Here is a 15,103-nt window from a genome sequence, read left to right as displayed (position 1 = left end):
GATGGGAATTGTGTTTGATGATCTATGTGAAGATAAATTAGAAGGTCAAGGCACTGGGCCTATGAGGCTATATGAAGGGCTAGACTAGAGATAAGAAGTTAAATTATTGGAGCAACATAATTTAGAGATAATATTGTCCCTATCCTCATTTTAAGGGCAACTATGTGGCGCAGTGGATACAGTGCTGGGTCTGGAGTCAAGAAGGCTCTTGTTTTTTCCTGAGTTCAAATCTGGCCTCAGATGCTTACTAAGCTGTGTGACCCTGGGCAACTTACTCAATCCTGTTTGCCTCAGTTTCGTCATCTAAAAATGATATGGAGAAGGAAACGACAAACCACTCCAGTAACTTTGCCAAGAAAACTCCAAATGAGGGCAACAGAGACTCAGACATGATTGAAACAAATGATCAAAACATCCTCATTTTATAGAATGGGGAAACTGAGTCCCAGAGAAAACATATAATTTGCCCAAAGTTATCTAGCTAGAAAATGAAGAAGCCAGATTTAAATCCAAATCATCTCAAGTTGTCAGTGTCAGTAAATAATGATAATTGTGTTAATAACTAGCAATTTCGTAGTGCTTTGCAAAAATAAACATTTGCCTAGCTCTTTGCAAATATTAAATTGCTGAAATTATTTTTTTTCCTTTCTAAAATACCAGTAGGACATGAGAATGCAATTTTGAAAACTAAAGAGAAAAGGGGATATTGGACATAAGATTGGTGATTCTGTTGATAACATTGGAGAAATTAAAAATGGACAATAGAATATGAGGACAAATTTCAATTATTAATGGCACATTAAAGTATGCTTGATAACTATACACTTCGAGATTCATGTTTATCCTTTCTGTTAGAAACATACATTGTTGCTCTTGGTGAACCAGAATAACAATAGCATAACTTGACATTTGTTAATAAATTTTCATTATTTGAACAGATTTATTATTTCAGGACATATAGTTGATAGATTTATCTTGAGGATTGTTATCTTTCACCACATATTTCCAAAGACTTCTTTTCTTCCCCCCCTCTTTTCCTTCATCTTCCTGTACTCCTTTCACTCCAAATGTATAGGAAAATATACTTCATACAAAGTATTAATCATTTAATGTTTTTTTTTGACATTTCAAAGAAATTTATCTTTGAAATAGGTCTCATTTTTGTGAATAGTTGGTTGTATGTTCAGGCTTCATATTTCTTCTCAATAATGTTAAAAAAAATAACAAAAAAGCTTCTTCACTGACTTGTTGATAATTTCATAGTTTTCATTTGGTAATATTTCCTATTTGAGAGGTATAAATGAAGGATATGTATCTTCAATATTAAATTATTGAATTCCTTATTGTGTTTTGACTCCATCTGTCATTTTTCTTCCAGGATATCACATACTAAGATATTTCAGTTTATCTAACAATACTTGCTATTACTAAGGGATATGAATATTTGTTACTAATGTAGTCCCCAGCTCTCTCCTCTGACCTGACCAACACTGAGTTCTCTAGTTAGCTATTCCAAGTTCAAAGAATCATACAGTCTCCAAACCATCACTCCTGAGCTTTTTATGTCTTCATGCTTTTTAAATTCTTTACTGATAAAATTAGTTGGTTCACAATGAATTTTAATTAATAGAAATACACACAAAGGAAATATGTAACATTGTCTTCTTTATAAACCTTAAATTATCACAAGTACATATATACTAACTGGGAAAAGTGGACATTTTAAAGAATTGTTACCAACATGTGTATAATATATGAGGAGATGTAAATTCAGAGGACAGGTGTGAGCATTTCAGATACACAGAGGAACAACTTATGAATCCAACACTAAAAATTCCCCTGTCTTCTACAGATGTCATTGAATTGCTCTCTGCAAGCCTGCTCCAACCTGGGTGTTACTTTCCACTGCTGACACCAGGAGCTGCTTCCTGTGCTGCTCACCACTACCCATTATTCTCCAATTCCATTAGCCATAAACTCCAGTTATTTTCAGAGTTCTTTAATAATTTATTATTTTGTTATTGTTTTCCTAATATGTGCAAAGCAGAATTTTGTTGTTGATAGTGTATTATTTTTGTTTTTCAAGTATTAAAAATTATGTTTTCCCCCCTCTTTCCCCTCACACACATCAACTGAGGATGCTTACATTAAGTATGTTCAGAAATGTATGTCTCTTCCTGAATTTTCGATTCATCCCTCAGCCAAGAGATGAATGGCATGATTCATTTTCTCTTTTGGATTCATGCTTATCATTGCATTGCATTGCATTCTAAAGTCTTTCCAAGTATGTTCTCCTTATAATGTTCTTATCACTGTATAAATTGTTATTTTAGTTCTGCTCACTTTGCTTTTTTACCAATTCCCAACGGCCATCCTAGTTTCCTTTGAAATTATTTCACAATAATATTGTATTGCAATTCATATATAACAACTTATTTTTTCATTCTCCAGTTGGAGGATAATCCCATACTTTCCAACATGAAAACAGCTGCTATAAATATGTTTGTACATATGGATCCTTTCCTTCTTTCTTTGATTACTATAATGTGTGGCACTAGTAGTGGTATAGCAAAGTTTTTTTCTTTGATTTTGTTTGTTTGTTTTTAGTTTCTGAGCACATTTTTAAATTGCTTTCCAGAATTATTGAACCAATTCACAGCTCCACCAACACTGCATGAATGTTCCTGTTTTCCCACAGCCCTATCAGCATTTATCAATTTCTTCTTTTGTTATCTTTGCTACTCTGATAGAGGTGGAAAAGTTGATTTAATTTACATTTCTCTATTGTTCATTTATAGTATTTTTTCATGTAACTGTTTATAACTTGATTTTTTTCCTTTGAAAAATTTGAGTTAACATCATTTAACTGTCTGTTGGGGAATGACTCCTAATTTTGAGACATTTGAATCAGTTCCTTATATACTTTTAAATGAGACCTTTATTTGAGAAAATTGTAATGAAATTTCCCCCCAGTTACTTGTACTCCATCTTGTTTTTCCTACATAAGATTTATTTGTGCAATTTATTTATATATATATATATATATATATGTGTATATATGTATATATATATATATATACATATATACATATATATACATATATACATATAAAATTAAACTTGTCCTTTTTATCATTGTGTGATTCTATCACTGGTTTAGTCTCAAACTCTTCATAGATCTAAAAGATAACTGTTGCTTTACTCCTTTAATTTGTTTATAGTATGACCTTTTTATATCTTGGTCATGTATCCATTTGAAGCTTTTCTTGATGTGTACTGTGAGATATTATTCATATAACCCTAATTTCTGCCAGTCTGCTGTTCTGTTATCCCAGTTTTTATAAAATAGTGAGTCAAATAGTGTCAAATAGATTCAAAAGATTGAATTAGATATTTTCTCCATAATCTTTTTTTAAAAAATCTCTTTTGCCACTTAATAAATTACATCTATTATGTCTGTTTACTAGGAATTTTGCTAGAAATCAGTTTTATGTGATTCAGGAGGTAGGATAAAATGGTACTACTAGATTTAGTCAGAAAATAAGTGAAAATTCAGATAATGTAAATAACTGGATATCCTGTTATATACTGTAAACATACACACACACACACACACACATTTAATAGGGATACACTAAAATAGGGATACATGAAAATAAAATAAGATTTTAATAGATTTAAACCAGGTCTATACATTTTAAAATAATTTGATTCAAATTTTCTATTTTATTTCTTAAAATAATAAAGTATTTACAAAGCACATTCAATCATCTCTGGCTACAGATTTGTACTTCTTATTTAAATGACACATTGGTAAAGTCACTATGGACAATGAGTTGTGTAATGTTGAGAATGACAAAAAATACAGAAAAATTATTAATTTTTACACCTCAAATTTCTTCTTTTAAAGGTATCTTCTCAGTCCTCAGCTTGGCATCTGAATGTACCACACTTGCTGCTGAACTTCCCAAAGTATCCTATGTGAAGGCCCTCGATGTCTGGCTAATTGTTTGCCTTCTCTTTGGGTTTGCATCACTGGTAGAGTATGCTGTGGTTCAGGTGATGTTAAATAATCCCAAACGAATTGAAGCAGAGAAAGCAAGGATTGCCAAGGCAGAGCAAGCAGAAGGGAAAGGTGGAAATGCAGCTAAGAAGAACACAGTCAATGGTACAGGGACTCCTGTTCACATCAGCACTTTACAGGTGAGGGTGCTTTTACTCAGGTAAAGGACTTTCCACATTCTCTTTTGGACCTCATGGAAAGACATTATTTCTATTGGTACAAAGGACTTGGTGGAACTTTTTGTGCAGTTGTTTATCCTTAGAAATTAAAATTACAAAAAACAGAATAGCTAGCATTTATAGTGCTTTAAGCTTTGCAAAGCACTTAACATACAGTGTCTAATTTGATCTTCACCACAGCATTATGAGAAAGGTGTTATTATTTTTATCATTTTACACATGAGAAAACTGAGGCATAGAAGGTAACCCTTCTTGTCTTGTCCAATGTGACTTGTCCAATGATAATGAGCTAGTAAATGTGTGAGGTGGGATTTGAATTAAATGTTTTCTATGTTCATGTCCAGTTCTTTCTTCAGTATAACATCTAGCTGCCAATGACTCAATACTAAGAATAAAATGAAAAGTGTATACAAAAATAACACTTGCTACCTAAAACACTGCTTGTTGGGGAAAAAAACAAAAAAGCAAAACAAATAGTTATTTTGAAAATAAAAGTAAAGGAGAAAAATGAACTTCTTTCCCCAAAGTCTATTGTTTGTTGCAGTAAAGCTAAAGAAGGAAGAAGAACTTTAATTGGTTAAGTTGCTTAATAAAAGTCATCAGGCAACAGGTATTTTGCAACCATAAGGACCATAATTCCTAGGAAAAAATTTTCCTAGTTTTTCATAATATATGAAATGAATATGTTTGCCACAGCTGTACATGGAAAATAACAATTGAGATCATTGAACTCATGGGCTCAGTGATGTTATTTTTACTTTTCTTTTTGTAGAACTTCTTTCAAACCAAGCTAATTGGCACCACTAAGTAGTATAAACAATTTAAGTAGTTCAGCATTTCAATTCTCTACTTGCCATGGTACTCTTGGGCTACCAGAACAATAGGCATATGGGTTTTGAAATCACTGTGAAATGTTAGTACTGAAACAAGCCAGTGACTTTTAAAGCTAAAATCATGTTAGAGTATTTATAGGAGATCTGTGTTTTTTTTCTGGGAGAAATGTAATTTAGCATTATTATTATTGAATGACAGAAAGTAGTTTTATATATATATATATATATATATATATACATATACATATATATGTATATATATATATATACACACACACACACATATATATATGTATGTATGTATGTATGTATGTATGTATTTGTACCTTGATGAAAATTTGTGAGGATAAGTTAATTTAGACTCCCTTCAGTATAAGCTGAAAGTAAAAGATTCATGTGACTGCAAATCATTTTGAGATATGTTAAGAAGTAACCCCATGACAACTATAGATGCAACTTGGTTGCACAAATACTTAATATTGTCTTGGTTTAGCATCTTTGATGTGAAAATACAATTATGGTTTTCTTTTCAGGAATTTCTTGTCATCTTCCGAAATACAAGTGTTGCTTAATAATGTCAATCATAATAACACAAAATTGAATTATAATCACTTCTCAAAATAGTAATAGTAATAATTACATTGAGGAGCAATAGCAGTTGGAAACTGGATGTAAAGCCAATTTAAGAAAAACGCTGCTCCTTCAGGAGAACCTGAGTTCAAATCCGGCCACAGACACGCAACATTCACTGCTTGTGTGACCCTGGGCAAGTCACTTAACCCCATTGACTAACCAAAACAAAACAAAATAAAAAAAAGAAAAATGCCGTTACTATTGAGAAAATGAAAGATGACAGAAAAAAGTTATATATGGTAGTTTATATCTATCCTGTTTTTAGGGTGGTATTTTTAAATATAAATCCTAAAAATGTGGACTCTGTATTGTACTTCAGAATTTTGCAGCCATGCACAGATAAATGTATAACCAAATTGTCCTTCTGCTTTTACTATGGTTGTGTTTTGGCCAGTTCTTTACTAATTCAGCTATCTTTAAGCATCATGGTACAGTAGACGGAGGGCTAGGATTTGAATTTGGAATACTTGGATTTGAATTCATCGTTAATACTGGCTGTGATCCTAGACACATCATTTAGGCTTTGTGTGTCTCAGATAACTTCCTAGGACTTATACACTAAGTAATAGAGAGGTCAAGTGGGTGATTTGCATTATCAGAGGGAAATTCTACACTGGGAGCTCCCCATGCTGATGAAATCACAGGTTCTACCTATTGAATCAGATGGGAAACACAGTCCTTTCTTTATATGTGCATAAAATAAGGTATTTATTTGCCTGACTCTGGTTTCTTAAATCAGAACCCAACTACAGCTGATAAAATTCTTTGCAGAATGCTACGTTTCAAGATCAAGAAAGATCTAAAGATGATTTTATATACTGTACCAACATACTAATATTTCTGTTTAGCATGAACTCTATTTTGCCTAACAGTTTTTTTGATATGTTCAAAGCAAAAGGGCCCAGGTTTGAAAATGTGAAGGAAATAACTTGACCCATTGGAGCATTTATTTTTATTTCACACGTGATCCTTCAATAACTCATTATCACAATGCTGAATTTCTGCTAACAGAAATTTTGGGAAGTGACAGAAATTTATGAGAGAAAGGAAAACAAGTCCCACACTTCTCAAGGAGGAACAATAGAAAAACATAACATTTGAATTAAACATATGTGATGTCACCTTGTAAGTGTGTGCTCTAAGTATGGTTTTGTCAGTTTTGTGTTACTGAGAAATAGTTTTCTTACTTGGTGCTAATAATTGATTCCTACATGTGTTTTTCTTTGGATATTATTACTACTTTTCTTTTGGAATTCTTTCTTTACTTCCTTGTAGCTAATAGAAGCCATATCCAAATGTAAATAGAGCATCTAACATGTCTTCTTTTAAAGTTTTTGAGTTACATAAAAACCACATGAAATATGAAGGTGAAATTCGCAAACTTCTCCAGGAGAATTGACAACATCCATTTTTACTACAAGGCATCTCAGCCTTCATAATAACTAACTTTTAGGTTAACTGGCATTATCACTTTGTGTTCTTAAGGTTATGTTTACTATATTTAAATAATTTCCCATTCCATGTAAGAATGATAGCATAACAAATTTGTATTTGGAATAGACTTTGCATAAATTATATATATATATATATATATAAAATCAATCACTCAAACAGTATTTACTATGTCTCTACTATCTGACAGGCACTGTGTTAATCACCAGGGAAACAAAATATTAAAAGCAAACAAAACAAAACAAAAAATCTGTTCTCAAGGAACTCAGTCTAATGGAGTAGAGACAATATACAAATAACTGTGTATGAACAAGATACATACAGAATAAATCAGAAGTGGTTTCAGATGGAAAGTATTAAAATTAAGGAAATTTGAAAAGGCTTTTTGCAGATGATGGGGCTTAACTTTAGATTTGAAGGAAGACAGAGAAACCAGGAGGTAGAAATAAGGAGGGAGAACATTCCAGGCATGAGGGACAGCCAGGAAAAAAAATCCAGTGTTGTATGTGGGGAACAGCAAATTTCCAGTTTCTTTGACTCTTAGAGTACATAGCGAGGGGTGGGGAGGGAGAGTTAAGTATGAGAAGACTGGAAAGGTAGGAAAAGGTCAGGTTATGAGGACCTTTAAAAGCCAAAGAAAAGGTTTTGTATTTGACTCTGAAGGTAATAGGTAGCCATTGGAATTTTTGAATTGGAGGAAAAGTTATATGATCAGACCCACATTATAGAAAGATCATTTTGATACCTGAATCAATGATGAGTTAGAGTGGGGAAGCTTGAGAAGTCCTAGAGATGAGAGCCTACAGAGTTGTATCTTAAAAATTCTTCAGAATATTAAAAGATACAATTGTTTAAGGGAAATGCAATTTAAATTTTGAAATAACTTACTCTGGCTTTGGGTATTGTGACATTTAAAACTGACCCTTATCCTCTAGGTATTTACAGATAGCAAAGTTGTGCCCACACAAAAGCACTAGAATTTATACTAGTGTTTTCTTAGTTTTGGCCTTGAACATAAAAAAGAGATAACTACTGCTTAGAAACAATATTTGTCAGATGTCTACTAGCAGAATGCAATATAATTCTAGAGTTTTATTTTGACTGAGTAGATTCTAAGAACTTAATCTTATATTCTTGTAATGTGAAGCAGAGAGATTACAGGCTGAGACAAATAGGTCAGGATTCCTCTGAAGACTTTGAAGCCCAGTTTTCTGGATTCTAAGAATCCCAAAAGAGTCTAAGAGGGTTCTAATATTTCAGAATATATCAGTATCTTCAGTTATCAAGTCTCATTACAAACTAGATAATAATAGTTGCTCCTTATGAAAGCCTATTACAACATGTCATTATACTAATAGTAGTGACAAAATGGGGCACTGAGTTAGTAACTAGGCACCCTTCTCAATCACAATGTTAAAGAAAGCATGTGGGCATTTGTGCGTGTGTTTGCATGCTTGCGTGCCTGTGTGTATATGTGTGTGTGTGTGTGTGTGTGTGTGTGTGTGTGTTTCATCTTATATAATTGCTTCCCCTGGAAATTGAAGATTCCAGATGGTGGAAGGTGGTTGGATCTAACTCAATATCTAAATCATCATACCAATGCAATTATACACATTTTATATTCAGAGAATATGCCAACATATAGTACAGAATCATTTCACCTTCAAACCTAGAGAAGATTCAATTCAATTTCAGATCTATGACTTTTACAGCAAGAGCAATGATTATCTTGGTCCCTAAACTCTAGCACTGAGAATTACATAACTTTAAAATCTTCAGTGGAGAAAGCAACATGTCATAGTTGGCCTCAGAGTTCAGAAGAAAGGAGTTCAAGTCTGCCTTTGATCCATATTTCTGTGTGATTCTAGACAAAACATTTCTTTACTACTATATTTTGCAAAGCAGGTGTACATCTGTACTGACAATGGAAATTTCCTTATCAAATGTCTCCTGTATAAATGATATCATACATCTGTCCTCCCCTCCTCTGAAAAAATCCTAGCTTAATAAAGTCCACAATCTATCAATAAAAATTTAATAAGCACCTGCTATGTACTAGGCACTGTGCTAAGTTCTGGGAATATAAAGACTAAAATGAAACAGTCCCTGTACTTGAGGAGCTTGCATTTTCCTGACAGAAACAATGCACAGCTGGGTACTTACAAAGCAAGTCAAAAAAGTAAATATAAGTTGATTTGGGGAGGTAGGAGAAGAAGCAGTAATGGGGAGCAGGAGATGGTGTTTGACCTGAGATTTGGGATAACTAGGTATAACAGGAGGCAAAAGGGGGATATTCCAGGAATATTCCACCTCTGTATAATGGAGATAGATGGAATGCCTTATGTAAGGAAGAGGAAGTAGACCAGTTTAGATGAGTCATAGATGAGTGACATATAATAAGTCTGGAAACGTAAACTGGATGCAGACTGGGAATTGCCAAGGAGAGGAATTAATATTTATCCAAGAGGCAATAGAGAGCAGTTGGAGTTTTTTTTTAGTAGGAGGGTGACATGGTTAGGATTGTGCTTTAGGGATATCACTTTGGGAGTGTGTGAAGGATGAATTGGAAAGGGGAAAGACTTGAAACAGGAAAATCAATTAAGGAGTCATTACAATAGTCCAGGCAAGAGGTGAGGAGGGCCTGAATTATTTCAGTGGCCTGAGGGAAAGGAGAATTTGGAAGTTTGGAAGAGAGAGAGAGAGAGAGAGAGAGAGAGAGAGAGAGAGAGAGAGAGAGAGAGGAGGAGAGATGGATGAGTTACAATCACTATTGGAAAGACTGCTCACATCAGTGAGGTGACAGATCTGTTGAAGTATCCAGGTTTCTAATTTTGAAGGTCATGTAATAAAAAAATGGGGTGTCATTCAAATACAGAATGTTTCATTTCTCAATAGCAGTAAATTAAAATAGCTAAAGAGCTAATACAGTGTTCTGAGGTCCCTCACTTATAGTCCAAGAGTACTGTAAGGCAGGGGAAAATTTGACATTTTTTTTTTACTATTTGTTATAATACCGAGAAGTGATGACTAGGCAAATAATGAATACCCATGAAGTGGTATTGTTGTTGACAATATTTCATACAATCATAAGCTTAAATAGTGCAAATTCAAATATGTGTGGCTGTGATTCATTATTTGCACTAATTGGGACTTAACTGTTCTATCATTAAAAAAAAATCTATCAAAAAAAAAAACTAGAGTAAAGGGGATGTACTCTCCAAACACATTAATCTAAATAATAGATATTTTTAATGCTTTATTTCTAGGTTATAGGGCAACTATTCAAATTTATAATTAAAAGTCTAATAAGTTAATGATTGTGATATGATCAGAACACTCTGTCAGGTTGTTCCTTTTGCCCCTCTCACATTCTACCTTTTATCATATATATCAGTCTATATGTTATATACTTCTAGTAGATTATGGAACTGTGTTGGTTTTCATTATTGTATTCTTAATAAATTACAATGATGTCTGGCATGTAGTAGGCAATTGATAATTTTGTTAAACTGAATTGAATTCAATTAGTGATATAATTTGTATATTTTATACAACATACTGTTCATTGATGATAGAGTTAAATGTTTCCCCCCTTAAGGCAACTAATTCACTCAGTTGATAATAAGTTGTGAAAGTCTTTTTACTTTATATCTTTTGATAAGAATAATATATGTAAGTCACCTAATGGAAAGAACCCTTTGTCCCAGAAGCTGACATCTCTTGAAACAGTCTCAATAAAGAAGCCAAAGATTGAAAGTACAGGATGATATCTGCAATCCATCAACCTGAATGGAGACAGCGCTGGGTCATGGTTGAATCTTAGTGTCAGGACAGGGTAGAAATACTTTCCATATCTCCCCTGAATACACAATTTCAGCTTATAGGAATTCTTACTTGGAATTCTTACAAGCAACAATGTGTTGATGATAAATGTTTTTTGTCACTCTGTAATGATAAAATAGATTAATCTCATTAGGGTTTTTCAAAAATTTATTTTTATTGATTTTGTTAATATTTCCCAAATTTTAACAATCATGTTTTAAGATGCTAAGTTCCTAATTCTTGCATTCTTCCTTCCTCTCCCCCTCTTTGAGAAGGCAATTAACTTGACATAGATTATACAGGTGAAGTCATGCAAAATATATTTCTATATAAACCATATTGATTTTTGACTCCTCAAACAAAATAAAACAACAAAAATAGAGTACAAAAAAAAAAAGTTCATTCTGCACTCAGCGTTCATCAGTTCTCTCTCCAGAATGGATGGCATTATATCATGAGTCCTTTGGAATTGTCTTGGGTCATCGTCTTGATCAGAAAAGCTAAGTCTTTCACAGTTGATCATCCTTACAATACTGCTGTTACTATATAAAATGGGTTCTACTGACTTCACTTTGCATTAGTTCATGTAAATCTTCCCAGGTTTTTCTGAAACCATCCTGCTCATTTTTTTATAGCACAATAGTATTCCATCACAATCATGAACCACATTTGCCTTGCCATTCCCCAATTGCTGGATAGCCCCTTGATTTCCAATTCTTTGCTAACACAAAAAGGGCTGTTATAAATATTTGTGTTCAAATAGGTCATTTCCCCTTTTTTAAATCTCTTTGTGATATACACCTAGTAGTGTTACTGCTCTGTCAAAGAGTATGCAGTTTTATAGCCCTTTGGGCTTAGTTTTAAATTGTTCTTCAGAATGGTGGAACTAGTTCACAATTCCACCAACAATGCATTAGTGTGTTAAATTTTCTACATTTCTAGCATTTGTCATTTTTCTTTTCTATCATGTTACCTAATCTGATAAAAGGGAGGTGGTATCTCAGAGTTGTTTTAATTTGCATTTCTCTAATAAGTAATGATTTAGAGCATTTTTTTCATGTAACTATTGATAACTTTGATTTCTTCTTTTGAAAGCTGCCAATTCATATCCTTTGACCATTTACCAACTGGAGAATGTCTCTTATTTTTATAAATTTGGCTTAGTTTCATTCTCTCTCTCTCTCTGTCTCTCTCTCTGTCTCTCTGTCTCTCTGTCTCTCTGTCTCTCTCTCTGTCTCTCTCTCTTTCCATATATATGTATGAATGTATATGTATATATGCCTCATTTCTTAAAAATATATATATACATATATATATATATTTATTTAAGAAAGCCTCATTTCTCATATATATACGTATACATATATGTATATATATATATTTGAGAAATGAGGCATTTATCAGCGTCGGTTTTCTGATTTTTTTATATGGCTGCATTCATTTTATTTGTGCAATATCTTTTTAATTTCATGTCATCAAAATTATCCATTTTACATTCTGTGATGCTCTGTATATCTTATTTTGCCATAAACTCTTATCATTATCCACAGAGCTGATATGGATTTTTCCATGCTTCCCAAATTTAATTATATCACCCTTTATGTGTAAATCATCTACCCATTTTGACTTTATCTTGGTATACAGAATGAGATGTTGGTCTATAGCTAGTCTCTGCAAAACTGCTTGCCAGCGTTCCCAGCAATTTTGATCAAATATTGAGTTTTTACCTTAAAAGCTTGAATCTTTTTAACGTCATTTTAGTTTTAAGGTCATTTTAGATTGAATCTTTTAAAGGCCATTTTAGATTTTTAAGGTCATTTAGTACTTCGTATTGTGTTCCTAATCTTTTCCACCGATCTACTACTCTCTTTCTTAGCAAATACCAGATTGTTTTTGATGATTACTACTTTGTAATAGAGTTTGAAACCTGAAACTGCTAAACCACCCTCTTTTACATTTTTGTCCCTGATTCTCTTCTTATTCTTGCATTATTTTTTCTTCCACATGAATTTTGTTAATATTTTTTCTAGTGCCATAAAATTTTGTATTTTGTAGTTTGATTGATATGGCACTCAATAAATAAATTAACTTAGGTAAAATTGTCATTTTTATTGTATTGACTTGGCCTACCCATAAGAAATTAATATTTCTCCAGTTTTTGAAGTGTTTTCTAATTGTGATCACATAATCCTGGAATTTATGTCGGCAGGTAGATTCCCAAGTGTTTTATATTGTCTGTCATTATTTTAAATTGGAATTTCTCATTCTGCATCTTGCTACTGAGTTTTGTTGGTAGTAAATAGAAATGCTGATGATTTATGTGGGTATAATGGTTTGTTTTATAGCATAAATAACCTCATGTAGGCAGTGCTATGAAGACATAAGTATTCAACCAATTTAACAATTCAATCAGTTGCTTATTGATTCTTTTTGCTCAAAAGAAAGCTGGGAGAATTTAACAAATTCTTAATGTAATAGCTATATTTTTCTTAAGTTTTCTCAAAATGTGTACTCTACAAAGATACTTTACTTATGAATGGAAAAAGTTCTAAGCATGTTATGTCTACAACTCTTTATTTATCAGGTTGGTGAAACCAGATGCAAAAAAGTCTGTACTTCCAAATCTGACCTGAGATCAAATGACTTCAGCATTGTTGGTAGTTTACCTAGAGATTTCGAATTGTCCAACTATGACTGTTATGGAAAACCCATTGAAGTCAACAATGGGCTGGGGAAATCCCAGGCAAAGAACAACAAGAAGCCTCCCCCTGCCAAACCAGTAATTCCAACAGCAGCAAAGAGAATTGATCTTTATGCAAGGGCATTGTTTCCTTTCTGTTTCTTGTTCTTCAATGTTATATATTGGTCGATATATTTATGATGTATTTTTGTCCATTTGTGTAAAATATAAAACCATTCATTATTTCTCTTCTCAATCACAAAGGCCAGTCTGTGAAATCATTTGCATTTTTGAAGCAATATACTGCATTTTGATGCCGTGAGATTGTAATGAAATGCAGCGTCTTAATTTTGAATGAAAGCATGACACTGTAATGTCTGTGCTCTGACAAGTTAATGTATATATATGTACAGCATACATCCTGCTCTAGGAATATATGAAAAATAACTCATACTGCATCAGTGATCAAATTCAAATAACTCTCTACTCTTTCTATAAACATGCAAATATTTCAAGTGATCTGAATAAAGAGAAACTGATTTGCACGCTCTCTGATTAACGTCAGTATTCGAGTATATGTAGTATTTCCATGCTCCTTCCTTGTAACTTTCAGATAAAGCCATTTTGTCCTTATATAATTTTCAATGGTACTATTGAAGAGCAAACTATCTTATAATTTGGTTTATTTAACTTTGTAAGTTGAAAAAAAAATCAGTTATTCCAATCTATATTCTGTAAAGAAAATAAAGACCAGGCTAATTTTGTAAAGAGATCTTATTTAAAAGGTGCCATAACATAAAGGGAAGGTTGAAGGAGTGTGTGAGTGTGTGAAAATGTATTGTGCCCTGTTTTTTGGTGAAATGAAAAAGAGCAAATTAGGAAAGGCATAATTACAAAATATATAAAGTACTGAAATCTCATTGAAGTGACTTTTTAAATTGGATAGCACATTGTTGTTGAATAGGATTGAAATTGAAATGATACTGAGGGCACAATACCATGGTGCCTTTGAGAAGAAATAGTAATGCTTTCTTTTGAATATAGAGGCAATGGATGGGTGATTCCTCAAAGAAGCAAAAATGTCCCAAAGCTAGAAATACTTTGGTACATAAAAAGGTCAGTAATTACTAAAGGATCTTGGAGTATTAGTTTTTTTTTAAATAGTTTTTAAATGATTATGCACATAACATATGTAATTGTGAAGACATCTGTTTAATCACATTTATAAACTCTGAGGAATTTTTTTTTTGCTTCCCCATTTGTCTTTTGTGTTTTGTTGTAAGACATTTAATCACTATTATACCATTAGCATTTTCCTAATCAGTTTACCTAAAGGGTAAAAAGAATGTTAGAACTTTGGTGCTCTTTTAAAGGAATTCTATTTTTCTCCTCACCCTGTTCTCCAGTTAAGATTTACCAACTTTAACCATTCCAACCTAAA

General features: G+C 32.7%; 1 protein-coding gene across 2 annotated transcripts in view; it reads left to right on the top strand.

The window, feature by feature from the left end:
- Positions 1-14,211, top strand: part of GLRB (glycine receptor beta) — a 118,049-nt gene extending 103,838 nt beyond the window's left edge. For both annotated transcript variants that reach the window (XM_020994110.2, XM_020994109.1), the window contains 2 exons: positions 3,911-4,203; positions 13,567-14,211. In XM_020994110.2, the coding sequence (XP_020849769.1) occupies positions 3,911-4,203; positions 13,567-13,863 (590 nt within the window). In that variant the 3' untranslated portion in view covers positions 13,864-14,211. The remainder of the gene's footprint in view (positions 1-3,910; positions 4,204-13,566) is intronic.
- Positions 14,212-15,103: the final 892 nt, after the last annotated feature.

The sequence above is a fragment of the Phascolarctos cinereus genome, unplaced genomic scaffold (genome assembly GCF_003287225.1).
Source record: "Phascolarctos cinereus isolate Bilbo 61053 unplaced genomic scaffold, phaCin_HiC Scaffold_9;HRSCAF=440, whole genome shotgun sequence".
Taxonomy (NCBI): Eukaryota; Metazoa; Chordata; class Mammalia; order Diprotodontia; family Phascolarctidae; genus Phascolarctos; species Phascolarctos cinereus.
The sequence above is the reverse complement of the archived record's forward strand: the minus strand, read 5'-3'. Positions and strand labels throughout refer to the sequence as shown.